The 23475-nt window shown below is 57.6% G+C and overlaps 12 protein-coding genes across 12 annotated transcripts; 6 read left to right on the forward strand and 6 right to left on the reverse strand.

The window, feature by feature from the left end:
• The first annotated feature begins 11 nt into the window (after positions 1–11).
• On the forward strand, positions 12–2423 carry BDY17DRAFT_299029 (uncharacterized protein). The gene is made up of 4 exons (XM_033733835.1): positions 12–394; positions 458–528; positions 591–2092; positions 2156–2423. The coding sequence occupies exons 1-4, from the start codon at positions 287–289 to the stop codon at positions 2272–2274; spliced, it is 1800 nt and encodes a 599-aa protein (XP_033589274.1). The 5' UTR covers positions 12–286; the 3' UTR covers positions 2275–2423.
• Positions 2424–4067, forward strand: BDY17DRAFT_299030 (uncharacterized protein). The gene has a single exon (XM_033733836.1). The coding sequence runs from the start codon at positions 2855–2857 to the stop codon at positions 3896–3898; it is 1044 nt and encodes a 347-aa protein (XP_033589275.1). The 5' UTR covers positions 2424–2854; the 3' UTR covers positions 3899–4067.
• A 1904-nt stretch (positions 4068–5971) lies between these two features.
• Positions 5972–6879, forward strand: BDY17DRAFT_299033 (uncharacterized protein). Its single transcript, XM_033733837.1, has one exon. The coding sequence runs from the start codon at positions 6072–6074 to the stop codon at positions 6849–6851; it is 780 nt and encodes a 259-aa protein (XP_033589276.1). The 5' UTR covers positions 5972–6071; the 3' UTR covers positions 6852–6879.
• Positions 6880–7026: 147 nt separating this feature from the next.
• BDY17DRAFT_299035 (WD40-repeat-containing domain protein) lies at positions 7027–9023 on the reverse strand. Its single transcript, XM_033733838.1, has one exon. The coding sequence runs from the start codon at positions 8866–8868 to the stop codon at positions 7432–7434; it is 1437 nt and encodes a 478-aa protein (XP_033589277.1). The 5' UTR covers positions 8869–9023; the 3' UTR covers positions 7027–7431.
• Positions 9024–9153: 130 nt separating this feature from the next.
• On the forward strand, positions 9154–11632 carry BDY17DRAFT_346751 (CASC3/Barentsz eIF4AIII binding-domain-containing protein; the record flags this gene model as incomplete). Its single annotated transcript, XM_033738113.1, has 2 exons — positions 9154–10085; positions 10152–11632. Exons 1-2 carry the CDS (start codon positions 9446–9448, stop codon positions 11630–11632), a joined length of 2121 nt encoding a protein of 706 aa, XP_033589278.1. The 5' UTR covers positions 9154–9445.
• Positions 11633–12215: 583 nt separating this feature from the next.
• On the forward strand, positions 12216–15995 carry BDY17DRAFT_346752 (uncharacterized protein). The gene is made up of 2 exons (XM_033738114.1): positions 12216–12593; positions 12727–15995. Exons 1-2 carry the CDS (start codon positions 12459–12461, stop codon positions 15577–15579), a joined length of 2988 nt encoding a protein of 995 aa, XP_033589279.1. The 5' UTR covers positions 12216–12458; the 3' UTR covers positions 15580–15995.
• BDY17DRAFT_299040 (ubiquitin-conjugating enzyme/RWD-like protein) lies at positions 15996–17038 on the forward strand. The gene is made up of 2 exons (XM_033733839.1): positions 15996–16351; positions 16421–17038. The coding sequence occupies exons 1-2, from the start codon at positions 16246–16248 to the stop codon at positions 16861–16863; spliced, it is 549 nt and encodes a 182-aa protein (XP_033589280.1). The 5' UTR covers positions 15996–16245; the 3' UTR covers positions 16864–17038.
• Positions 17039–18463, reverse strand: BDY17DRAFT_299041 (MOSC N-terminal beta barrel domain-containing protein). The gene has a single exon (XM_033733840.1). It carries the CDS (start codon positions 18402–18404, stop codon positions 17160–17162), a length of 1245 nt encoding a protein of 414 aa, XP_033589281.1. The 5' UTR covers positions 18405–18463; the 3' UTR covers positions 17039–17159.
• A 124-nt stretch (positions 18464–18587) lies between these two features.
• Positions 18588–19655, reverse strand: BDY17DRAFT_299043 (uncharacterized protein). Its single transcript, XM_033733841.1, has 2 exons — positions 18848–19655; positions 18588–18794 (listed from the first exon to the last, which is right to left on the reverse strand). The coding sequence occupies exons 1-2, from the start codon at positions 19497–19499 to the stop codon at positions 18673–18675; spliced, it is 774 nt and encodes a 257-aa protein (XP_033589282.1). The 5' UTR covers positions 19500–19655; the 3' UTR covers positions 18588–18672.
• Positions 19656–19894: 239 nt separating this feature from the next.
• BDY17DRAFT_311138 (uncharacterized protein) lies at positions 19895–20905 on the reverse strand (the record flags this gene model as incomplete). The annotated part of the gene is made up of 2 exons (XM_033735504.1): positions 19895–20388; positions 20470–20905. 2 exons carry the CDS (start codon positions 20903–20905, stop codon positions 19895–19897), a joined length of 930 nt encoding a protein of 309 aa, XP_033589283.1.
• A 129-nt stretch (positions 20906–21034) lies between these two features.
• On the reverse strand, positions 21035–21955 carry BDY17DRAFT_165009 (uncharacterized protein). Its single transcript, XM_033729750.1, has 2 exons — positions 21867–21955; positions 21035–21804 (listed from the first exon to the last, which is right to left on the reverse strand). The coding sequence occupies exon 2, from the start codon at positions 21745–21747 to the stop codon at positions 21385–21387; it is 363 nt and encodes a 120-aa protein (XP_033589284.1). The 5' UTR covers positions 21748–21804; positions 21867–21955; the 3' UTR covers positions 21035–21384.
• Positions 21956–22433: 478 nt separating this feature from the next.
• BDY17DRAFT_165012 (uncharacterized protein) lies at positions 22434–23468 on the reverse strand. The gene is made up of 3 exons (XM_033729751.1): positions 23289–23468; positions 23111–23237; positions 22434–23041 (listed from the first exon to the last, which is right to left on the reverse strand). The coding sequence occupies exons 1-3, from the start codon at positions 23354–23356 to the stop codon at positions 22565–22567; spliced, it is 672 nt and encodes a 223-aa protein (XP_033589285.1). The 5' UTR covers positions 23357–23468; the 3' UTR covers positions 22434–22564.
• Positions 23469–23475: the final 7 nt, after the last annotated feature.

Consider the following 23475-nt stretch of genomic DNA (forward strand, 5'->3'; position numbering starts at 1 on the left):
ATGGGCGGGGAGGGAGGGGATGTAAAGTAGGAGTTTCTCTTGGTGAAAGAGTACAGTCTCGTTCATAAGGTATGGTTCTGCGACCCCGTTTTCCCGCCCATCATGCACGAGGCTGCTGCTGCTTCCCATTCGGGTAACTGTCGAATCCTCGGGAGCGCCAAGGGTAAACCTTCCCCGCAGCTCTGGACTCCACATCCCCGGACTAGAACGACTGCTCTCCCGACTTCCCTCGCGACCTCGCGCTCTCCCAGCACCTTACGCTGCCCGATGCAGCCAGCTGGACACAATGCTGCCACGATTATTGCGCGGTCGTGGGGTCGGAACAGTCGCCACCCTCCGCACTACATGGAGCAGAGGCCTGTTGACCACGGCTCACGATAGAGGGCCGACAGAGGTATGTGCATGCTCGAATGGCATGCTGCTCGACGCGTTCCATAGCTGACCCCCAAAACCGCAGCCGCCACTCTTCGAAGGCACGATCCCACAGCATTTCGCAGGCATCGTCTCTCAGCACGGCGATCGAACCGCGTGCGTCCCACCCTCCCACGAGAAAAAGCATAAAGCACAGAGAGTTAACGCCACAAGGGAAGTGTTATAACCCGACACCAACGCCTGCAAACCACCTACGATGAGCTCGACAAGAAAAGCAACGCCCTGGCGCGCGGCCTGCAGGGTATCGGCGTCAAGAAAGGAGATCGCGTGTCGGTGTCGCTGGGAAACAACATGGAGTTTGCCATTGCTACCTATGCCCTCTTCAAGCTCGGCGCCATTTTGAACCCGCTGAACCCCTCATTCAACTCCGGGCAGGTCATCTCTGCTCTAAATCATCTCGAAACGAGCCATCTGCTCATCGGCGCCGAGACGAACCTCTCGCGCAAACCACCGCGGTCGAATGTATCCATGTTGACGGAGATTGCGCCCAACATCAAAGGGAGCAAGTTGGAGTCTGAAGTTGCTCCGTCGCTGAAACAAATCATTCTGGTGGATAATTCAGAGGGCAGGGTGGATGTGTCGGAGCTCCGAGCCGCGGTGCCTTTCCAATCCATCTCTCACGACTCCCAGCACGCCCTTCCCGACCAAAACCTTCAAAAGGACGAAATCGTCAACATTCAATTCACCTCCGGCACCACCTCTTCTCCCAAAGCCGCTTGTCTCTCCCACCGCTCCATCCTCAACAACGGCATCCAAATCGGCGACCGTATGCTGCTCACCCCGGAAGATGTTGTTGTCTGCCCGCCCCCGCTCTTCCACTGCTTCGGCTGCATCCTGGGCTACATGGCGACCGCCACGCACGGCTCCGCCATCTGCTTCCCCAACGAGGCCTTCGACCCCCTTGCCTCTTTGAAAGCCGTCCAGGAGTACCGCGGCACCGCGCTCTACGGCGTAGCAACCATGTTCCTTGCGGAACTCGACCTGCTCGCCAACGGCACGGTGGCGCACGAGGGCTTCCAGCATCTCCGCACGGGCATTGCGGCGGGCAGCTCGGTGCCGGCAGAGCTGATGCGCAAACTGCACCGCATCCTCAACTTGGAGGAGCTGACAATCTGCTACGGCATGACGGAGACATCGCCGGTGAGCTGCATGACGCGCACCGACGACCCGCTGCAGAAGCGCGTGGACACGTGCGGGCAGCTGCTGCCGCATGTGGAGGCGACGGTGGTGGATGCGGGCGACAAGTCGCGCACGGTCGGCATAGGGGAGCGAGGGGAGTTGGCGGTGGCGGGATACTTGGTGATGAAGGAGTACTGGGGCGATCCGGTGAAGACGAAAGAAGCCATGATTCCGGATGAGAAGGAGCCCGGCAAGTTCTGGATGTTGACGGGCGATGAGGCAATCATGGATGAGGAGGGCTTCGTGTCTATTACGGGTCGTATCAAGGACACGATCATCCGCGGTGGGGAGAACATTCACCCGCTCGAGGTGGAGAATTGCTTGCTGGCGCACGATGCCGTGTCGGAGGTGAGCGTGGTGGGCTTGCCAGACGAGAGGTATGGCGAGGTGGTTGCGGCATATGTGGTGAAGCGGAAGGGCAGCAAGTTGGAGGCCAAGGAGGTCAGGGATTGGGTGAGAGAGAAGTTGAGTGGGCATTTGGGTGAGTGGACACGCCTGTGAAGACATTGATGAATCACGACCTGGGCTGACGAATGTTTGACAGTGCCCAAGTATGTTTTCTGGGTGGACGACTATCCGCGAACGGCGAGCGGCAAGATCCAGAAGTTCATACTGCGAGAGCAGGGAGTGGGGTTGTTGAAGGAAGGGCAAGGCTTGGAGTAAGTCGCCGGCCTGGATCTAGGCGGCATACAATGCTCTGCAGATTTGTTGGACGAGATCTATTTGTGTTTATGTAAATACCTGGAAAGTCTGCCCTTGTCCGCACGGATGAGACTGCCCACATGCGTGTAGGAGTCGTGTAGAGTTGTGGTGGAAGAAAGCCGTCACGCCAGACGGCAATAAGGTTTGCACGCAGACTCGACGTGGACGGCACTTCACTCCACGAAGGACTCTCCCTTCGATCATATTCACGGCAGGCCATGAAATTAGCATGGCAATTAATCCCGACAAGAGTCCCAATCCAGGCGGAAATCAATTTGAACATGTCAAGGAACCCATGTCCGTCTTGCTCCTCACTTGTCCCGTTTCGGTGACCGTTGGACACCCCCTTAAACCTTCTTTGCACCTGGCAATGTCCTCATCTGACAGACGTCGGGGGGTGTGATGGCTGTTTCAGCCGATCAGCCCCATGGATTGAGGGGGATCGGTGTTCATGTGAACCAGGTCTGTTGAATGGGGTTCTTTTCTTTCTTCCATCACCCTCCATCAGTCATTTCATGTAGCTATTTGAGTGGCCGGCACAATGGGCAATAGCGCCTCGAAGAAGGCCCACAAGGCGGAGCTCGCAAGGGTCGAGGAGAGCTACAAAGACACCACGGCCGCGCTCGCCAATCGGGACCAAGAGCTGGCGCAATCGCACAAAGGCCTCGAAGTCAGCAAAGCGCAGGAGCAGCGGCTTGCCAACGAGGCCGAGACGCTTCGCGAGAAGTATGCGGAACTGGAACGGCTGTCTGCTGCGTTGGAGCTGGAGAGGGAGAAGCATGTTGCTCAGTTGCAGGCGGAATTGAAGGCAAAGAATGACGAAGCCGAGGCGAGGCGGAGAGTGGTTGAGGCGAGGACGCGCGAGAGGGATGAGGCAAAGGTGCGGGCAGCACAGCTGGAGGAACAAATGCGGAAGGCGGAGCGGGAGAGCCATACGAAGGAGGTGGAGCTGCAACGACACCGGGCAGAGTTTGACACGGTGGCGAACGGGAAAGAGCAAGAGCTTCAGCGGTTGAAGATGGACATGGGCTCCCTGGCCGAGAAGGCGCGGGTGGCGGAGATGGAGCGTGACGAGCTGAGTGCTAGGTTCGAAGCAGCCAGAGCAACTGCCGAAAAGGAACTAGCAGCCGCACGTGAGGTCGCCACTCACGACCTGGTAACGAGCAGGGCCAACGCAGCCGCCGAGCTCGCCACAACGAAGGCCTCCATGAGTGACTCGGCGAAGAGTATGGCCTCGGTCTCGCTGGAGCTGGCGGAGACGAAGTCCGCCCTCACCTCCGCGAGGATTAGACTCGATGCGCTGCAGAAGACGCATAACGCGAGCGTGACACGCGGCGCGGCGTCGCATGAAGCTTTCACGGCGCTGAAGCAGGAGCTGGCGGACACGCAGCAGAAGTACCTCGCATTGAACACCGAGCACACCAAGCTGAGGGGCAATCGAGAGGTGCTTGATGCGGAAGTTGCCGTGCTGAGGCAGAGACTGCTTAGCATGGAGACGAGAAAGGGGGTAATGGACTTGTCGATGCAGGAAGTCGGATTTGCTGGTCGTGATGGGAATGAGGGTACTGCGTTGATGGCGGCTTGATATTGGATTTTTCATCTTTTTCCCCGGTTAGCGACCTCTTTGCGTACATCTGGGCGACTATTTCATCTGTACATATCTCACCACACTCTTTGGGCAGGTTGCGGAGCACATTACCAAATGGCGGAGGAGGATGTGGAATACGCCGTTGCCAATCAGGCTGTTGGTTACCCATTGTGATCAGGACCGTCTGACTGATCATTCCGCCCTCACCGGCAACTTTAATTGGCCATGCTCCTCAGCATTATATGAAGAACCGGCGAATGCACTGCATCGAGCTTGTACGACTTGATCGACGGTAAGAAGCATATTTGAAACACCACAATTCCATTCGGTCGCAGCTCGGTCATTCAGCACAAGGCGATTCGTCTGCTGGCATGGGCGGCAATACGAAGGTGTCGTCATCGAACCTGCAGTGAGACGCCGGAATGCAAGGAGGCGGTGGGATTCCATGAGGATTCCATGTTGCTCGCTCATGACTGCTGATTACTCCCCATTATGTGAGATAAGGCTATGCGTCCCAAATGGGAAGGCATACGCTAGCTTCGCCCTGCCCGAGCCTTGCGAAGGACCGTGGACGCACGCGAGATGTGCAGGCGGGATGCCCTGGCGAGGTGATCAGCGCCGTCATGTCGCCTGGTACCACCGTGCAATGCTGATCGTACGGTATGACAATTATTTCGTCTCGCGCTTGCAACTCGCAAATGGGATGAGGGAAAAGAGGGCGATAAGGCTTGACGGGGATTAAGAAGCGGCGCGGGCTTGGCTTTCAAACAAGCTTTCCAAGGCCGCCAGCTTCCGCGCCAGTGAGAGGGCGGGGAGTGGAGCAAATCCACCACATCACTTCACCCGTCGCGGCTGTGTCGCGTAGTCTGTCGACAACCACAATGTATGTGCGCTACGCCCTCCCGGAAATAGATGCGCGAAGAATACAAGCCGCGGCCTCGGCCGGAACACCAACAGCGGAAGGCTTAGTTCCAAGACCAATGTGATCGTCCATATTCCAAGTGGCGTGTTGATCCTCGACACTCTCGCCATCTGCCTACAACGCTGCTGAGGCCTCTCTGGGCAGCGACTTCTCGTCTGGGATGTTCCTTGCAGCTGGTGCCGGGCTACACCAACCAAGAGCGCCGTAAAGAAACTGCAGACGGCGCAGAGCGCGGCATGCTCTGCAACTGGCATAGAGCGGCTCGGTTCCCCAAGCCTGCACTCGCGATTAAGCTTATTAGTGAGCATGAGTCGGCGCCTTGCGAACAATCAGCAGCCGTCACCACCGCCGCCGCCGTTGTGCCACGTCCCAGATTCCATGGTGGCTCGGCAGCCCTGATGGCACACTGGAATATCCTACGCGCCGCCAATGGGGCAATGACCATCCTCACCAATGGCTACCCCCTTTGTCATCATGAGCCTAGCCAACGCGTGTCCCTTTGGATGCAGCATGCCCGCCTGAGGAAGCTTCTGCCACAGCCGCTCTTACGTGAGTGTTGCCCCATTCTCGCGCGCAGGAAGGCTGCCAGTTATAAAGCCACGGCAGCGTTCGCCCATACTACTTAGTCGATTCCTCTCTTCTTATTATTGCTCTCCTTTCCACTTCCCACGTCCCCCATTTCTTCCGTCTGTTGCCTCCGCCCTCCCACCCCCCTCGCGTTGCCCAGCATGGTCAACATCTGCCCTATCCCCGCACAGGACCTCGACGTCCAATACACCAAGTATTGGACGGCGGGCATCTGTGGTTTGATCGGCGTATGCGTTGTCGTCCACTGGATGTCGGTCATCATGCGGCACACCTCTCTGCAGTTCTCCATGGCGAGCGTACACAAGCCTCTCACTCGCTTCTCAAGAGGCTTTAGGCTCATGCGAGTGACCTTCCTTCCCGGCCGCTTCTTTCTCGCCATTGCGTACATTGCCATCAACCTGGTCATCATGTTCACGAATATCGATTGGAAAGCCGCCAATGCCCAGCAAGTCTATGCGATGCGATGCGGATGGTGAGTTTTCGCTACCTCAAGCGGCTTGATGGACGAGTCATTGACAGCACGCTAGGTTGACCCTGTGCAATCTGGTCCTCACCATTTTCCTTGGTCTCAAAAACACCCCCCTCTCCCCGATCGCTGGCCAATCGTACGACATCCTCAATATCTTGCATCGCGCTTGCGGCTACACCACGATCGTCTGCATGATCGTGCACTCCACCAACATGGTCTCCTACCTGTTCAGCATCGGCTACCAGCACTACCTCAACCTCCCCGGGCAACATGCAGCCGCCGTTGCCGGCTTCTCCTTCCTTGCCATCGCCGTCACCGCCAACCATCTCGTCCGAAAGCGATGGTACGAGCTCTTCTACCTCGCCCATATCGCCCTCGTCATGATGGTTCTGATCGCCGCCTTCATTCACGTCTCGCAAATCAACTGGGCCGCCAAGACCTTCCCCATTGTCGGTGCATGCATCTGGGGCGCCGACCGTCTCGTCCGATGGGGCAAGTGGTTCTTCTACGGCTACAACAACGAGTGCACCCTCGTGGCCCTGCCCGAAGGCGCAACAAAGGTCATCATGAAGCGCGCCATCCACGGCCGACCGGCGTCCCACGCATTCCTCGCCATCCCTCGCATCCGCCCCTTCCAAACCCACCCCTTCACCCTCGCCTGCAGCAACCCCGCGACTTTCGTCATTGGCGCCCACAACGGTTTCACCAAGTCGTTGCACCACTTTGCGACAATGCACCCCAACCGTACCCTCCGCGCGGGCATTGAAGGCCCCTACGGTCATGTGCCGTCCGTGGAACGCTTCGACCGTGTCGTGCTGGTGGGAGGCGGCAGCGGTGCAACTTTCACCGTTGCCCTCGCCATGGACTGGCTGAGGCGGACGGCTGATAAGGAAGCCGGAGCCACCCACTCCCTCGACTTCATCTGGGCTATCAAGACACGAGGTACGGTTTTCCCTACTGCCCATGCATAACAATGCGAGCCAGCAAACTGACCCACTGTCTTCCCACAGACTACCTCACGTGGTTCGAGAAGGAACTGCTCGCCCTCAACAACTCCCCTCACGTCCGCGTGTCGATCTACGTAACCGCCAAGGGTGCCGCGGCCGCAGCGTCGGAAGAAAATAGCTCTGCCAGCGACGCCGACATCTCCCCCGTCCACTCCATTTCCAAGGAGTTGAGCAAGGGCACGCACGACGCCATCCACTACGGGCGACCGGATATCAAGACGGTCCTGGCTGCCGCCATCGCCGACTTGAACGGCCGACAACGTGTGCTTGTTGCCGGTTCCGGACCGCCAGGCCTTCTGACTTCGGCGAGGATTGCGACGAAGAGCCTGACGACCTCCAAGGCGCCGAATATTGAGCTGCACTTGGAGGAGTTTGATTGGTGATTGTCATTTGTGATGGTGGCGAGGAGTGTTCGCGAGGATGAACGGATAAAATGGGGCTTCGGTGTCGGAGTGTATTGGAATGGTAATTCGACGGGATGCCCGTCGTACTTTTGCAGGTGGTTCGTAGGACTCATGATAGTAATGCCATTACACCTAATTCTTCACAACTTCCACCAGCGCACGGTGTAGTCCCCCGTCACACTGACTATCGTGTTCAGATTCTTCAGGTAGCATACTTGGTGTTCGGATTGGTCCATTCTCGTGCCTGCACGCCGCTGGAACTTCCATTTCCAATTCCGCTCGCGGTCCCACACCAACAGTGTGCTGTCGCTTCCTCGCACAGTCAGTTTCCGCCCACCGTCCGCCCACTGCGGTGTGCGGAAAGCGAAGAAAGCCGGGTGTTCGTACACATATTCGAGGACAACGCGACCCTCGCCCGTGGCGGGATCAAGAAGCACCACACTCGGCCCCTCAGCTCCGATGGCGATGACATCCCCGGTCGGACTCCAGCTGACTTTACGAATGAAATTCATGCCGCGAGGCATGAAATGGGTGCGGTCGATGTCCACCATCTTCACGCCGGTGCTGACCATGAATATCCCCAACTCATGGCTGCCGGAGAGCAGCACGCGCTCCCCATCGGGCGAGACAGCGCCGGCCCAGTTGCGACTCGCAGTGGGCCCAATGGGGTGCCGACACTCCCCGGTCTCGGCGTCCCAGATTGCAAACCCGTTGTCCCACGACGCCGTCACGATGCTTTGGTCGCCTAACGCCCAGCCTGCCCACTCGATCTTGTCTCTATGGCCGTGCAGGCGGCAGACTTCTGCGCCAGACGGAATGTCCCAGACAACAATTTCGGGCGGGTGACCGTCCTGATACATACGTGTCCCCTGCTGAGTGGTGTGCCCAGTCGCGATGTATATGACTCTTCTGCCGTCGTTGCTGAAAATCTGGGAGTCAAAAGAGGTGAAGCGACCGCAGATAACAAGAGAATGCTGCTCTCTGAAAGTTAGGTCACGGCGGTCGGGGGTTTGATGGAGTTGGGTGCGGACATTGAGGGTATCTGCCTCATAGATGTCGCCGTGCGGGCCCAGGTGTGTGGATACCGACTGCATGGCGTCGTTGTCCACCTTACTGATGTCGAGAGGGGCGATGAGATCAATGATGCCGCCTCGAGCGTCCACGGCGAGAGTGGCCAGCGTAAGCGTAGCCGTGGAGTCTCCATAGCAGCGTTGACCTTGGATGAACAATAAGTACACTACGCCGGGGCCATAAGTGGATTGAGCATTCGTCAATCTCAGCCAGTGTAGCCCCTCGATTGGACGCTCATGTCCGAGCACATCCGCCTTCTGCTCGCGGGAATGGAGGTCGTAGACTTTGATTCGCCGGTCCAAGGAAACGGCGAGGAAGTTCGCGTCTGGGCTGAAAGCGGCGGAGAACCTCTCTAGCCTGGGGCGATCGGGGTCCGCAACAATGACGGCATGGTCCTCTTCTCCCCAACAGCGTGGGCCAGATTGGCCGGAGGCCCATTGTGCGGGCACGCCGTCATTGGAGAATTCTTGCAGAATAAGGAGCTCAAGGGGACTCGCAGCCTGCATGGCGGGTGATGTAGAGGCGCAACACCCGATCTGGTGCGATAGAGAGTAGAGGGAGAGAGGTCGGAGTGGCCTTACCTGACAGTATACTTTCCTAACATTTTGGTGCCTACATTAAGCTTGCACAGTCGCTACAATAACTTCAAGCATGGCTCGTCGTTAGGCGGCAGAGGGAGACATCGCAGGCGGCATCACGTGGAGTGGATTTGCGGAGAAGGCAGCAGTGACGTTGCGCCACGCTCGAGCCACAGCCAGCTCTTTCCTACTTGCCTGTGCCACGTAAGAATTCACCGCGCCCTCCCACTCCACTCTGCACCTCTCCATCGCCCCTCCGTCATCGTTTCCCCGCGGACTGCCGCCTTTATCATTTGGCATGTCTTTCCCTCTCTCTGTAAATTATCATTTGGACGCCTGAGATGAACCAGCGCCGCGCCTGCACCCTGTGCGCCGCCGACTCGGCCCATCTCCTCGACTCCGCCAACCCGCCTTGCTCCTCTTCCTCGATTGTCTGACGCTGCATCCCATCTATCACCACCTTCCGTGACAGAGCGTCGCGGAAGTACATGCCCGCTTCTTGGACATGGCTGCCGGACGGACTGTACGATCGCTTGTTGGCCGGCGAAGGCGCGCAGATGAGGAAGAAGAGGATGACGATGGCCCTGCCGCTCTGGAGGAGGACTCGCAAAGCGAAGCATCTGTGCTGAGCGACGCCGAGGATGACGAGGGTGAAGAGGGCAGCGTGGAAGGCCCTCCTGATACAGAAGCTGGCGTCGCAGCGACTGCCGCAACAGCTCCGAAGGATCTACCGTCCTCACCGTCTTCCAAGTCGAGGAAGCCCAGGAAGCCACGGAATAAGGATGTCAAGAGCGGCAACGAAAGTCTTGCGGAGCCTCATCAGACCGCAGCGAGCTTCAAACCCATGGCTGATACTCGGGCGATGATGAACGGGTTGAGCATTGGTGAAGATGCGCAGGGCCAGGATGCCGTTGATTTCGAAAGTGGGCAGTCGGCTGCTCCTCCGTCAGCCATACCTTCTGCCCCCAACGGCCACCCTGCCCGAGCTGTGGACCAGCAGAGGCGGGAGCACGAGGAATACAGAAGAAAGCGGGACGCTGACCCGGCCTTCATCCCGAACAGAGGAAACTTCTTCATGCATGATACTCGCGGTCAAAATAATGGACAAGGGCCTCCGCTACGAGGAGCCTGGCAGGCCCGCAACGGTAGAGGAGGAAGGGGAGGAGGTGGGGTTGGAGGTCCACACTCCCCTGCCCATCACTTGCCCTCAGTGGAAAGAGGGGCGGAGCAGCCGTGGAAACATGACCTCCACGATACCATCAACGAAGACCCTCAAACCACACCTTCGGCCCAGGTGCATCCTCACGCCCCTCGGGACGATCGATTTGACTCTACCCGTTTGTTCCCGAAGGCTTCAGCCCCCGTGAACCCCGATCAAAGTCGGAGGGTCTCATTCTCCACCACCAAACTTGTTGGAACGGTACGCATCCAAGTGGCCTTGGCCGGATCGAAAGCCCCCGTCACCTTCTCCGAAGTGCCGTGGAGGCAATATACCCGGCTGCCCGACCATCGACCACCATTACGACGGGACAAGCCCGTCCGTGTTTCTCTGCCTGGACATACTCAGCGTTACGTCTTCCCGTCGCCCGAGCGATCCTTCATCTTTATTCCTCGCCAGAACCGTCCGAATCAATCCGGCTATCACCGCGGTTCCTATCAAAGGAGTGTTGGTGGTCACGGCTACTCTAGCAGACGTACGAGCATGTACGGTGGCAGCCTATACTCTGGCAGCGTCGCGCCCAGCCGGCGCTCTTCCATGGCCGGGATCGCTCGCGAGGCAGCCTTCTCACCGGTGAGTTCCATAGCGGGCATGGGAGCCAGCAGATCCCGAATCGGTCAAGGCTCCCAGCAGTTCTCCGGCGTCTCGACCCCCATCGGCCCGCTGTCTGGCCATCAAACGCCCATCGGTATGATGCAGATGCATTCGTACCCACCGCCTCAACAGCCGGCGCATTTTGGCACTCCGACAACGACAGTCCACCAACCTCGTCCGCAAAAAACAATCTCTGTCAGTGGGATCGAGCCTCCCCCTTCACAGCAGGGAGACGCACAGCCGTTCCGGAATCAACTACCCGCTCACATGCATGAGTTGCAGCAACCGGCGCCGCCGCCGGCACCATATTTTTCCCCGCAGCACCTCGTCTCGCCACCGCAACTGCAAGCCGGTACGCCGCTGACGGGCATTCCCGAGCAAGCAATCCACGCACCCACCTTTCAGCCACCGCCCTTTGGGCAAGCCGCTTACTACGCGCCGTATGGAGCGCCGCCGCCGCAGACTTATTACTATCCCCAATCTGCTCCTCATAGCTACGCGCAAATGCCCATGTATCCGATGGGTGCACAGCATGGCTACATGGTCGGTGCGCACGGCCAACAGATGCCTCAGCAGCAACATCCACATCACCACCAACATTCACTACCCCAACCATCATCCTCTGTGCCCAACGATGTCCAGCGAGCTCCGTCAGGCATGGTGGCGCACGAGAGTAACGGCATGGTGTACTATGTGCCTGCATCGGAGGCGCAGCAATCAGAACAGTATCAACCGGCGGAAGGGTTTGTTCCGACATATGCGATGCCCGGTCTGCCACCGCCGACTCCTGCGCCGGAAGGTTCGATGGAGTACTACTATCCGCCTGTGCGATCGGGCGGACAGGATGGCGCGTACTTCTCCGGACAGCCGCAGCAGTGATGCCGGAGCTTTCAGAGCATCGCTGTATCCTGTCATACGCCTTCCAACACCTCCTGGGTTCGATCACGGCCGCTTACTTTCGGTACCTAACTCTCAGGTATTTGTCGAGGCGTTTGATTTTGGGGGAACCTCTCGTAGCCAGCCAGGCGTTTCCGGGGGTTCTGACGGGGGTTTGTGGCAAGGTCATGCCGGGCTTTATTTCTGAAATGCAACACTCATTCTTAGGATTGCACCACCGCAGGGGAAGCGGCAGCGTACATAGTCACCTGTTTAGTTTGAGTCTGATTCGCTTCTGGATACCCTATGACACCTGTTCACGCATGAGGGCCTACCTTCCAGCCTGCTGTGGCGACAGGGTGATTGGAAGTGACCGACGTTGGCCCGAACGTGTCCAGGCATCCATGAGCTGCGTGGTGTCTGTCTGCCTCACGTCGTATCTTCATCGATTTGTAAGTGGTCGACACCTCAGGCTCACACATGAACGGGAGGAGGAGGTCGGGTCCGTGCGCGGACGTGCCAGCGTGACACGAGCCCCGCTTACGGCACGATAGGCAGCCAAGTGTCGTCGTAGCTTCCAGTCACTCATCGCCCAAACGACACCCCCGCCCTTCCTCCATCCTCCACCACACCTACCTACACTTCACCTCTCTCTCACACCACGCCCTCCATCACTCCATCGCCCTCCTCCATCTCCCTGCTGCCATCTCCCCTACCCTTTGCGGCCGCTCGCAGCAGTCGTTCCCAGCTGCTGCCTGACGATCTCCGCGTCACGTCATTCCAGCCCGCCGCTGAGCCAGCCAGCCAGCTCGGGGCCTCAGCTGCAAACATGGCGACCACGGCCCAGAACACCAACGTCGTCTCTCCCGACACCCTCATCACCATCAAGGTCTCGCTCAACGACAGCCTCAAGAAGTTGAAGCTGCCGCTGAGGGACCTTGGTGCGAATGTGCTGATTGATAAGGTATGCCCTCACCGCCCGAAGCTCGGCAGCCTCACAAGGGGGGCGCTTGCAACACCCTCCCTTCATCTTCCATCACTCCATCGAACGTCATCCAAGAAACAGACTGTGACTCCTGCTGACACGGCAATAACAGCTTCGCCACACTCTCGGCATCAAGCCCGAGCACCTCGTCGTCTTCGAACGTTTCTCCGATTCCGCCGGCGGCTACATCATCCTCGACCCTGAGAACCCTCAAGTCTTCAAGACCCTCATCCGTGCCGCCAAAGCCAAGCTCAAGCTTCGTCTGAAGGCTACCGTCGTCGAGGGATCGACCACCGCCAAGAAGGAGGTCAAAGAGACGACGGCGGAGCCCCTGATCGTTCACACCCCGGCTGCCATGGCTACCCCGCGTGACTCTACTGCTATTGACGGCCGCTCTGTTGGAACCGGCATCTTCGAGTTCCGCGAGGCCCGCGGTACTCAGCAAACTCCCGTCGACACCTCTGACGCCCCGACTCCTCGCCCCTTCGTGGCGGACTTCAAAGATCAGAAGGTGGCTCACGGTGGCCTCGCCTTCCGCACTCGCGAGCCCGCTGTCATTGCCCCCGTCGGACATCCCTGGTCGGTCTACTGCAACGAGTGTGATGCTGCCATGGCCGACGCCCATTACCACTGCAGCATCTGCGATGGTGGGGACTACGACTTGTGCGAGCGCTGCGTCTCGCTCGGCAAGCTGTGTCCCGGCGATGGTCACTGGCTGATCAAGCGCTTCATCAAGGACGGCAAGGTCATCAACAGCACTACCGAGCGTATCTCGCCGCGCAAACTGACCACGACTCCCGCCGAGCCCGAAGCTCCCAAGGCCATTCCCGGTGCCTTCACCGATGAGACCAAGACTCTATCCGGGGAAACTATCGCCCCCACTCGCACTTGCAACAACTGCGTCATCGTCCACGAAGAGCACCAGTTCGTCACTTGCACGTCTTGTGATGATTTCGATCTTTGCATCAAGTGCCATGGCGAGAACAAGCACGGCCACCACCCCGCACACGGCTTCAAGCCAGCCACTGCCGAGACCATTCTCACTGCAAACGCAGCAGCCTTGCTCGCTCCAGGCCGCAACGTGTGGCACAGTGCCATCTGCGATGGATGCGAGAAGAGCATTTTCGGTGTTCGTCACAAGTGCCTGAACTGCCCCGACTGGGACTATTGCAATGAGTGTGTCAAGAACGCTCGTGCTACCCACCCCCGCCACCGTTTCGCAGCAATCTACACGCCCATTGCGAACGTTCAGACTCCTTACATCCGCCATTTCGGAATCTACTGTGATGGCCCGCTCTGCTCCGGCAAAGATGCAAGTTACATCTCGGGAGTGCGCTACAAGTGCGCCGTTTGCCACGACACCGACTTCTGTGCCGCTTGCGAGGCCCTGCCAAGCAACACTCACAATCGCACCCATCCGTTGATCAAGTTCAAGACCCCGGTCCGCAACGTGAGCATTACGACGGAGAATGAGGATCTTCGTGGCAATACACGCGTCATGGGTGACCGCCGTTCTTCCGCGCAGACGGCCACCAGGAGTGCGTCTACGGAGACCACACCGGTGCAGCAAACCCACGCTGCCACTCAGGTGCAGACGATGGCTGAGATCATGCCGACGGTGAAGAAGGAGGTTGCTACCCCCACATCGGCCGAGGTGGCGCTGACGAGACTGCTCCCTGCTCCGGGTCCTGTTGTGCATGCACACTTTGTCGAGGACAGCATCAAAGATGGCACCGTCGTCGAGCCTGGCGCTCGCTTCACCCAGGTGTGGACCATGCGCAACCCCGGCCCCCAGGCCTGGCCAGCTGGCTGCAGCGTCCGCTTTGTGGGAGGGGACAACATGCTCGATGTCGACAATACTCGCCCATCTGCCGTCTCGGACATTGCCAACGCTAGCGAGAGCAACGTCATCGGCCGGGAAGTTGGCGTTGGAGAGAGCGTCGCTTTCAAGATCACCCTCAAGGCCCCCATGCGCGAGGGCAAGAACATCAGCTACTGGCGCATGAAGCTTGCCGATGGTACTCCGTTCGGCCACCGCCTGTGGTGCGATGTCGATGTCAAGGCCTCTAAAAATGAGGAGACGCCTGCGCCGCAGCTGTACTCCCCCTTGGCCGCATTCAACGCGCCATTCAACGCCCATCAGCAGGCGCAGCTGTCTCGCATGCACGCCATTCGTCAGCAACAGATGCATCTTGCCCGACACCACCAGATGCTTGCACAGCAGCAGCAGCAGCAGCCGATGGCCAACCCTTCTAGCCTGCCTCCCGCGTACGACGCTAGTCATCGTCAGAACGTCCTTGCGCAAATGGCCGCTCATCGGGAGCAGCAGGCTGCGCAGATCGAGAAGATGGCGGCGGCGAGGGGCCGTGAGGAGGAGCATGGCAACGAAGAAGAGGCCAAAGCGCGCAGGGAGGCGGCGAAGATCCGCTGTGAGCAGATCAAGGCTCGATTCCAGCGTATCCGTGAGGAGAAGCGTGCTCGTGAGGCCACGCTGAAGAATCTGAAGAAGGAGTCGGCCGAGGTTGATGACCGGCTCAATATTCTGGCGCAGCAAGCCAAGGCTGCTGAAGCTGAGAAGCCCGCCACCGCTCCCGTGGAGAAGGTTGAGGAGAAGAAGGCCGAGCAGGAGGAGGATCTTTCGGGCAGCCAGATGGTCTTCCCCAAGCTCGAGAAGGAGAGCCCTGCGAGCAGCATCCATCAGTCGTCCGCCTCTTCCGCAAAGGCCGCGTACGTCGAGAACGAGGCCGGAGAGGTCGAGCGCTCTGCCACCGGCTCGCCCACGCCCACTGCCGTGCAGGACCTTGCGTCTCCGTCGATCGAGGAGAACTCTGAGGACCTCGGCGATGATATCGGGGTGTTGAGCGCGCATGACGAGGAGAGCGAGGATGCCGATGATGGATTCTTGACTGACGAAGAGGGCTGGGACGTCCTGGACGCTTCGGATGCCGAGACGAATCATTCTTGAGGAGTGAATCGATGGGGTGAGGGGATACGAAGGGGCGTGGAAAGTTTTACTGCGGCGAAGAATGCTACTACGCACGAACAACGGGATGGATGAAGTGTGCTGCTTCCGCTACTGTTCGTTGGTGGAAAGTAGTGTGCTCCGTTCTGTCTGCTCTTGATTTCTTTGGTAACTGGGGTCCTGAACTGCTAGGGGAGGGGAGGGGCGTTGTGCTTTTGTTTCCTGGCTCTGTCTTGTAGCTACGATTGCGAATAATGAACTCTCAACCCTTGGAATCCGGTCCGTCTTCTGGTTGCATCAATGTTCTGAAAGCAAGTCCATCTTGGATGAAAAGGAAGGGCATGATTGGGTGTCACGTGCTCATGATTTCCCGGATCTCGGATGTGAATGCCTACGGGCATGACTAAGCCACTTACTTCACCTATCACATACGTCGAAGCCGCCTCTGACACACACCCTTCTACCCTCTGCGCCTGTCCATCCAACACCCTAATCGCACGTCACAGGCGTTCCTTTGATCCCTACATCACTTCCCTAAGATTATCCCGAGTGCGGCGAGAGCGTCGCTCGGGCTTATCGGACGTGGAGCTTGATTGCCACTGCATCCGAACAGAGGGAAACTCAAGGCGCAGCTGAGGTTCGCCCCGGCAGACGGTCAGCGCTGGCAAGATGTTGAAGATATGGAGCATGAAGCAGGAGCAGCAGAAGAGTGAGGCGGCGGCGGGGCAGACGAAGAAGAAGAAGGTCACGGCGGCTCAGCTGAGAGTGCAGAAAGGTGAGATAAGGCCGGCTACGGCACAGCGGTGTTGCCAAACCTGAAGGGCAGTCACTGATGCCACAACAGACCTCGGCGAGCTGGCGCTCGGCAGCACGATGAAAACGCACTTCCCCAACGCCGACGACATCCTCAACTTCACCCTCACCCTCACGCCCGACGAGGGCCTCTACAAAGGCGGCGTCTTCAACTTCACCTTCGCCATCCCCTCCACCTTCCCCCACGAGCCGCCGAAAGTCAAGTGCAAAGAGAAAATCTACCACCCCAACATCGACCTCGAGGGCAACGTGTGCCTCAACATCCTGCGCGAGGACTGGAAGCCGGTGCTCAATTTGAATGCCGTGATCGTCGGCTTGCAGTTCTTGTTCCTCGAGCCGAATGCGAGTGATCCGTTGAATAAGGAGGCTGCGGCGGATTTGCAGACGGATCGCGATCGCTTCAAGAGGAATGTGAGGAGTTCGATGAGTGGTGGGTCCGTGAAGGGCGAGACTTTTGACCGGGTGATGAAGTAGAGGAGGCGGCGGAAGGGCGCGGATATACCATTGATTTTAGCTGGTTTGCTGCGGGAGCATGCGCTTCGCGGGGCCTCTCACCGAGGATTACGTTTTGCGGCATGCCGAGGATGAGGTGGGTAGCGGGATTACACACACATTTATATCCATGAGAGTGCAATGTATACACTAGACGTGTTGCTGTTTGCATTGCTGAGTGAGCTGTCTGTTCGTTACCTCATGCCCCCCAACGATGCATCCCAATCCCGGCCGGTGTCAAGATCTTTAAAGTAAGCCTCGCCATAAGCTAGGGGCCATCACAAATCCGCAAACTTCCTCACGCTATACAAATGATTCGCCGTCGTCTCCAGCACCTCCAGCTTCGCCCCGACCGCAATTTTCCCCTCCCGCCGCGGGATGCACAGCATGCCAAAGCAAGGCTTAAACTTCGCCGGCCCGCCGGAGTCCACACGGCGGAACTTCATCAGCTCATCCCACGGCTCCTTGGCGTGCTTCTCCGCCGTGTCGGGGTTGACGTTGGGCACTTGGCAGCGTGCGCAGCGTGCGATGCTGTCCAGCTCGATTTTGTAGATGGCGTTTTCGGAGGGCAGGGTGGTGGTGATGCGGATGCGCTTCCACGTATCTTCTTCCCAGGGGTGATCCTCGCGGCCGCGGATGATGATGTTGGGCCGGAAGCGCTCGATCGTGAGAGCCGCGCCGAGCTCTTCGCCGTGCTTCTCGCGTAGGCGGCGGTTGAGGTCGGTGATGCTGGCTTCGTTGGCGATTTGCAATGAGACCACGTCGGGGAAGTTGGTCGCGATGTCCTCGCCGTACATGTCTTTTTGGCCGTTGATGCGGTTCAGACGCTTGGTCGGACCCTTGTACACGAGCGCGACCTCCTTGCGGAAGAAGTCGGAGAAGACGGTGTTGAACTTTTCGGCGTACACGTAGCCGTCGGTCTCCTGCTCCCAGATCTCGACGGGGCGGAGGGTGGTGTTTGCTTTGAGCCATTCCTGCGTGGGGAAGGCGGGGATGCGGATGCGGTCGTCGGGGCTGCCACCATGGATGGAGATTTCGAGCTGCTGGTTGCTGGGATCCTTGGGGTCGTCGCCTTCCACCAGCGCGGTGTCGATGAGGGTCATGGAGGAGTCGCCGCGGATGGTCATGAATTTGTAGTCGGAGGTGGTGACGAACATCCAGTTGCGGTCGAGAGTGAGGCCGGTGCGACGCATGCGCGTGGATTGCAGCTCAACGCCACGGCACGACTTGATGGGGTAGACGCGCAGACTGACGATCTCGGTGGGAGGAGGGATGGGAGGGCTGCCGGGCTTGCTCACCACGCCGTCGAGGAGGTCGGAAGGCTTGACGGGGGCGAGGTCGATGTAGCGGGCGAGGGTCAGCATGATGATCCAGCCGAAGAGGGCGGTGATGATGATGAGCAGGACGGCATTGACGCGCCAGTGTTGCTGAAGAATGTCATTCCAGAGGTTTTGGGGGCTCAGAATGCCCAGTTTTTCCAGCACTGTGCGTACGGGGGCGAAGAGGGATTTGATGGAATCCATGGCTTCGTCTGCTTGAGATAAATCGGAGGGGGTCCGATGTGCAACGGAGACGTGCAAAGGAAATATAAAGGAAGGAATGGAGCCAAGGGCGGACGACGTCAATCGGCGGGGCTGACTAAATATCCGCACGGACATTGCCAATTCGGGAAAGAAACCGCCGAGCCAGCCGTAAGGCTCGCGCCTCTGCACGTGATTGCGAGACCATATTGGCAGTGTCTTATTGCCGAATGGATCCAAGTTGATGTATGCTCGTATATGACCATGTTGCTCAGTAAGGATACATGCCTCCATCCACGCCAATCACCTTGTTGGTGACATATGCATTCTTCACCATCCACACCACCGTGTCGGCAATTTCCTCCGGCCTTCCGAGTCTTCCAACAGGTAACACTGTTTTCATTCAGCATGCACACAGCAATAATGACAGGAAAGAAAGAACTCACACTCCGCCCTCTTCTGAACAGCTTCATCGTCCGCCCGTCCCATCATCACCGTATCCCCAATCAACGCAGGCGCAACAGCGTTCACCGTAACCCCCTTCCTCGCCACATTCTTCGCAAGCCAGTGCACAAACCCATGCTGCGCAGCCTTACTCGCAGCGTAATGCGGCCCGACAACGCCGCCCGTAAAGCCAGCGACAGAACTACAGAAGATGATTCGACCGTATTGCTGCGACTCCATGTGGGGGAGGCAGAGTTGAGTCAGGAGGATGGCGGAGGTGGTGTTGATGCGGTGGGTTTGATCGAAGATCTCGATGGGAATGTCGGCGAGGGAAGTGACTGCGCTGTAGCCTGAGTTTGTGCCGGCGTTGTTGAAGAGGATGTCGACGGGACCGAATTGCGATGTCACGGCGGAGTGGAGGTTGCGCACCGCGGTGTAGTCAGCCATGTCTGCTTGGAAGAAGGCGACTTTCGTTGTTGAGTTGGTCTTCTGGATGGCTGCTGCGAGGGCATCTCGGGTTTCTTGGCTGGCGCTGCTGTAGTGTAGGGCGAGGTCATAATCGCCTTCTTTAGCCAGAGCGATTGCTGTTGCTTTACCGATGCCGCCTGTCGCTCCTGTTATGAGGGCCACCTTTCGTCTGGACTCCATGGCCATGTGGATTGTCAGTTGATTAAAGTGCGGAATGCGGCGAAACGACAGAGGGCGGGAAGAGAATAGAGAAGCAGAACAAATGAGGAGACGAAACAGTACACCATCCACTTACTGACTATCATTCCTGGATAGCATCTTCCATTCTCCATTCAATTCCCCTCTTCCAAGCTCCGGCTACGTCATACTAGGCGCGGGAATGCTTTGAACAAATAGTGGATGACTTCGAGATATATACAATAGCAATCCTGTAGTATTTCTTGTGAATATCGCTGTAACGCCTCGCTGATGTTGAATGTCCCTCCCCAAACTGGTCATCACGCACTCGGGTATCTCGCCTTGGAGTGACTTTTCCGCCATGCCCAGCAGCATGGTCTTCTCAAGAAAGCAGGGTAGAGAGGCTATCTTCCTCCAGCATCGGCTCCAGTACTTCTCGCCATACCATTGCTCTTTGCACTGGCGGTCTCTTCCGCTTTGAGTGCAACGCCCTGGTCTCTCGCATGTTCCGTCAACCCCTTCAACGCCTCCAACATCTTCCCTCTCACCTCCTCCAGCAAAGCCGGCACATCCTCCTTCGTCTTCCCCTTCGTCTCGACCGGCTTCAACACCTTCACCGGCACAGTCCCCGCACGAAATATCTTCTTCTTGACATTCAGCAGATTCGAGTAGTTGGCGACGACGACCGGCACGATGGGTACCTGGGCTTGGACGGCCATGTGAAAGGCGCCCTTTTTGAAGGGCAGGAGGTCGGGGTGATCGTAGTAGGAGCGGGTGCCTTCGGGGAAGATGTAGACGGATTGGCGGGTGGTGGCCATTTCGTTCGCCGCGGCATCGAAGGCGGCGAATGACTGGGCGCGGGAGGTGCGTTCGATGAAGACGGTTTTGCTGAGGGCCACTGTTTAAGTCGGGGTTAGATGTTGGAGTTCCTTTTGTTGCAGAGCTAGGGGTTGGAAGGGTGAAGTGAAGTGCAACATACTGAACCATCCCAAGAACGGGGTATATTTCAAGCTCTTCTTGGCAGTGACCGAACAGTACATGGGAAACATGTGGCCGAGGAACAGGACGTCCAGCTCCGTCTGATGGTTTCCTACAAACACCGCCGGCCTCGTGTTGCTCAGGTAGTCATTCGGGTCGTCGATTTTGAACCAGAAGCGCGTGAACAGCAGCATGGTCCATTTGAAGCTGCGTGCTGTCGTCCATTGTCCCAGCCCTGCGTAGCCGACGACGTTGAGAACAGCAGAGGCAATGGTGCCGTAGGTGGCACAGATGACGAGGGCGTGGAAGGAAGCTATCGTGCGGCCGTGGAACTCGAGGCGTGGGTTGTGGGTGTAGTGTCCGGCAAGCAGCATGCCCTGCGAGAGGAGCAGGATGCCCGCCTGGCTGACGAGGGTGTAGAAGAGGATGGTGTTCATCGTGAGGGAGTGATTGAGGGTTATTGGGAGGAGTAAGGCGTATGGCGGATCATGGCGAGGGTGGGATCCTTACTGTGTTGCTTTGTGGAGGGAAGCAAATAAAGTGGTGCAAGCAGTGAAGAAGTGGGAGGTGGGGTGCATCGTGGGTTTCTGGTCTGTGAGATGCGCGGAGCAGTACAGCAACTACGGCAAGGCTGAGTATCTTCTTCGGATCGCATGATCGCTGTGCATGCAAAACGCGGAATGCTCATTCAATTGCAACCCCGATGCAATCTAGTCACTCCTTTTCTCGAGTGGATCAAGTAGATCGCCATCCTCAAGAACTTCGGGAGCGTCGCCAGTGTCCGTTTCGCATCCGCACGGACAGAACCATTCCCAGTCAGACTCTGGCCGTTGATTCAATGCGAACTTGAGTCCCAGTTCATGACAATCCGGGCCTGCGCAAGAATACCACGACAGATCCTCAACCGACTTCAACACTAACTGTCGATTGCCACGTCGATTGCGAACTGCGGAACAGTTTCGAGGGCGGTCTGGAATTCGGGGTATTTGTCCTTCTGGACAAAGAGATCCGGAGACTGACGAGCGATGTCTAGGAAATTGTCCTTCAACGCCTCCACGTGTATCGGACTCATAGTATAGAGCTCGCGGATGCCTTGTGAGAAGGACGGGGTGTCGCACTCGCCACCTACTCGCTCGCTGATGTCGTTCAATGCCATTTGCTGTAGTGGCTCGACAAAGTACTTGTCGGCGACGGCGAAGACGCGTAGAGCCAGCACCAAAGGTGCGACGCCGAGCGCATAATCTTCGACGTTGTATTCGAAATGGTAGAAGTAGTGCATCAAGACTGCTATGGTATTTGGGTCATCGTCGAGCGTGATGATGTTACTTTGCGCTTCCTATGAGTCAGAGGTCAATATTAAGGCATGGCGGTTCATTAAGTGACTCGGTATCCGCATACCTTGAACCCTCCATCGCAGGCCTTGTCAAAGAATTTAGACTGCGGGCAAATGACCGCCTTGTGAACTCTCCAGGAACGCCGTCCGCACTTTACGGTCAAGTCCGCATACTTTTCGTTCTTCCCTAGCCTGAAGAACGTCTATTAGCTACACCGCACCTGCCTCGAGCACGGGAAAACCACCTACTCTTGCAGGCCAAGGTGGAAAGCATGATGTCCAGGCTTGACATCACTGTCTTCACTCTCGGATGAGCTTGATGCCGATGACGCTGACATGATGGGTGTAACAGGCCGTTCCGAGATAGGTGATTTGTTTCGATCCGTGGTGGCGCCAAGTCGGAGAGGTGTTTGATGTAGGCAGTGAAGTGAAGTGAAGTGAAGTGAAGTGAAGTGAAGTGAAGTGAAGTGAAGTGAAATGAGAGTGCCAAGTCGATGTCATGCAACCACGTGTCAACTCATCAGCCTTGGAAGGAGCGGCTGCCAGGACCTCCGACCATGGAAGGAGCGACTCGGCGGGTGCTTAGCTTCCCCAACGAGGAAGGAGCGAGACAAACGAGGCTGGAATCCACTAGCGCGTGATTCAGATCGTCGTCACGGTTGCTTGTGAATGTCCAAAGTGTTCCCTAAGTGAAGTATGCGTCAAGTGAAGTCTCAATATTGAGTAGCCCGAGAACGACCTCATATTCTTCAGCCTAGATTCCTCATGCCGAACCTTTCAAACCTTCCGGTGGCCGCGCCCAATCGAGTTCATTTGCTAGAATCATAGCCACGCGCAAAGCAGCATGGCCATTGTCGCGCAGCACGAGGTAGAGGTCGTGATGTTGTTCGTTTTGGTATACAAGCTCAAGATGCTGAACCAAAACCCGTTCGATGTTGCGGAGAAATTTAGCCTGCTGCGCCTTGCCCGTCAAATAGACCTCACGCAGTGCCCCGGCGAGCGCGGGCGTGCTCCATTCTCGGCGGAGGCGGCTTTTGAATTTCGAATATGCTAGGGAGCGCAGGGCTTTGATGAAGTACTTGTCGGCTAACGCGTAGATGCGGACTTCGAGCACTAAAGGGCCGGTACTGCTGGAGCCATGGTCCGGGGTGTGATAGTCGCAATGGTAGAAGTAGTGCATCATCGCCGCTACTGCCTCTGAATCATCGTCGACGAGGCTAACGGTATTGCTTTTGGCTTCCTGCGCCCTCCATTGTCAGCTTAATGCATCTCCTTTGAACATGGTGTACGATACGTCGCCCTTACGCACCATAAACGCTCCATCACACGCCTTCGCGAAAAAGTCCGACTGCGGACACACGACGGCGTTATGCACCTTCCACGTACGTGTCCCACAGCTGACCGTGAGGTCCGCGTACTTCTCATTCTCGCTCAATCTGGGAATCGTCCGTTGATGTTCGTAGTAGCATGGCTGAGATTAAGCATACTGTCGTAGAGCCTGTAACAAGTGGTCCTGTGCTGTGCTAGTTCGACGGACGTTGCCATTCTCACTCATGTTTGCAGATCGATCAGTCCGTGAAGGTTGTGGGATCGAGCAAGTGAGGTGAGGTCGCCAAAGTCCAGGGGCCGAGCGAACACGAGATCAGCGGCACGAATACCGAATCAAGTTTGAGA

This window comes from Neohortaea acidophila, assembly GCF_010093505.1.
Source record: "Neohortaea acidophila strain CBS 113389 unplaced genomic scaffold BDY17scaffold_6, whole genome shotgun sequence".
Classification (NCBI taxonomy): Eukaryota; Fungi; Ascomycota; class Dothideomycetes; order Mycosphaerellales; family Teratosphaeriaceae; genus Neohortaea; species Neohortaea acidophila.

Coding starts and splice junctions, on each gene's coding strand:
- BDY17DRAFT_299041 (XM_033733840.1), bottom strand. CDS start 18,404: ATGGATTCCATCAAATCCCTCTTCGCCCCCGTACGCACAGTGCTGGAA.
- BDY17DRAFT_299033 (XM_033733837.1), top strand. CDS start 6,072: ATGATCGTGCACTCCACCAACATGGTCTCCTACCTGTTCAGCATCGGC.
- BDY17DRAFT_346752 (XM_033738114.1), top strand. CDS start 12,459: ATGGCGACCACGGCCCAGAACACCAACGTCGTCTCTCCCGACACCCTC. Junction 12,594..12,726: donor CGAATGTGCTGATTGATAAG/GTATGCCCTCAC, acceptor CGGCAATAACAG/CTTCGCCACACTCTCGGCAT.
- BDY17DRAFT_299029 (XM_033733835.1), top strand. CDS start 287: ATGCTGCCACGATTATTGCGCGGTCGTGGGGTCGGAACAGTCGCCACC. Junction 395..457: donor ACGATAGAGGGCCGACAGAG/GTATGTGCATGC, acceptor CCAAAACCGCAG/CCGCCACTCTTCGAAGGCAC. Junction 529..590: donor CAGCACGGCGATCGAACCGC/GTGCGTCCCACC, acceptor CCACAAGGGAAG/TGTTATAACCCGACACCAAC.
- BDY17DRAFT_299043 (XM_033733841.1), bottom strand. CDS start 19,499: ATGGCCATGGAGTCCAGACGAAAGGTGGCCCTCATAACAGGAGCGACA. Junction 18,795..18,847: donor TGTTCAGAAGAGGGCGGAGT/GTGAGTTCTTTC, acceptor GAATGAAAACAG/TGTTACCTGTTGGAAGACTC.
- BDY17DRAFT_299040 (XM_033733839.1), top strand. CDS start 16,246: ATGTTGAAGATATGGAGCATGAAGCAGGAGCAGCAGAAGAGTGAGGCG. Junction 16,352..16,420: donor TCAGCTGAGAGTGCAGAAAG/GTGAGATAAGGC, acceptor ATGCCACAACAG/ACCTCGGCGAGCTGGCGCTC.
- BDY17DRAFT_299035 (XM_033733838.1), bottom strand. CDS start 8,868: ATGCAGGCTGCGAGTCCCCTTGAGCTCCTTATTCTGCAAGAATTCTCC.
- BDY17DRAFT_299030 (XM_033733836.1), top strand. CDS start 2,855: ATGGGCAATAGCGCCTCGAAGAAGGCCCACAAGGCGGAGCTCGCAAGG.
- BDY17DRAFT_165009 (XM_033729750.1), bottom strand. CDS start 21,747: ATGCACTACTTCTACCATTTCGAATACAACGTCGAAGATTATGCGCTC.
- BDY17DRAFT_165012 (XM_033729751.1), bottom strand. CDS start 23,356: ATGAGTGAGAATGGCAACGTCCGTCGAACTAGCACAGCACAGGACCAC. Junction 23,238..23,288: donor TTGTTACAGGCTCTACGACA/GTATGCTTAATC, acceptor GACGATTCCCAG/ATTGAGCGAGAATGAGAAGT. Junction 23,042..23,110: donor CGTGTGATGGAGCGTTTATG/GTGCGTAAGGGC, acceptor TGGAGGGCGCAG/GAAGCCAAAAGCAATACCGT.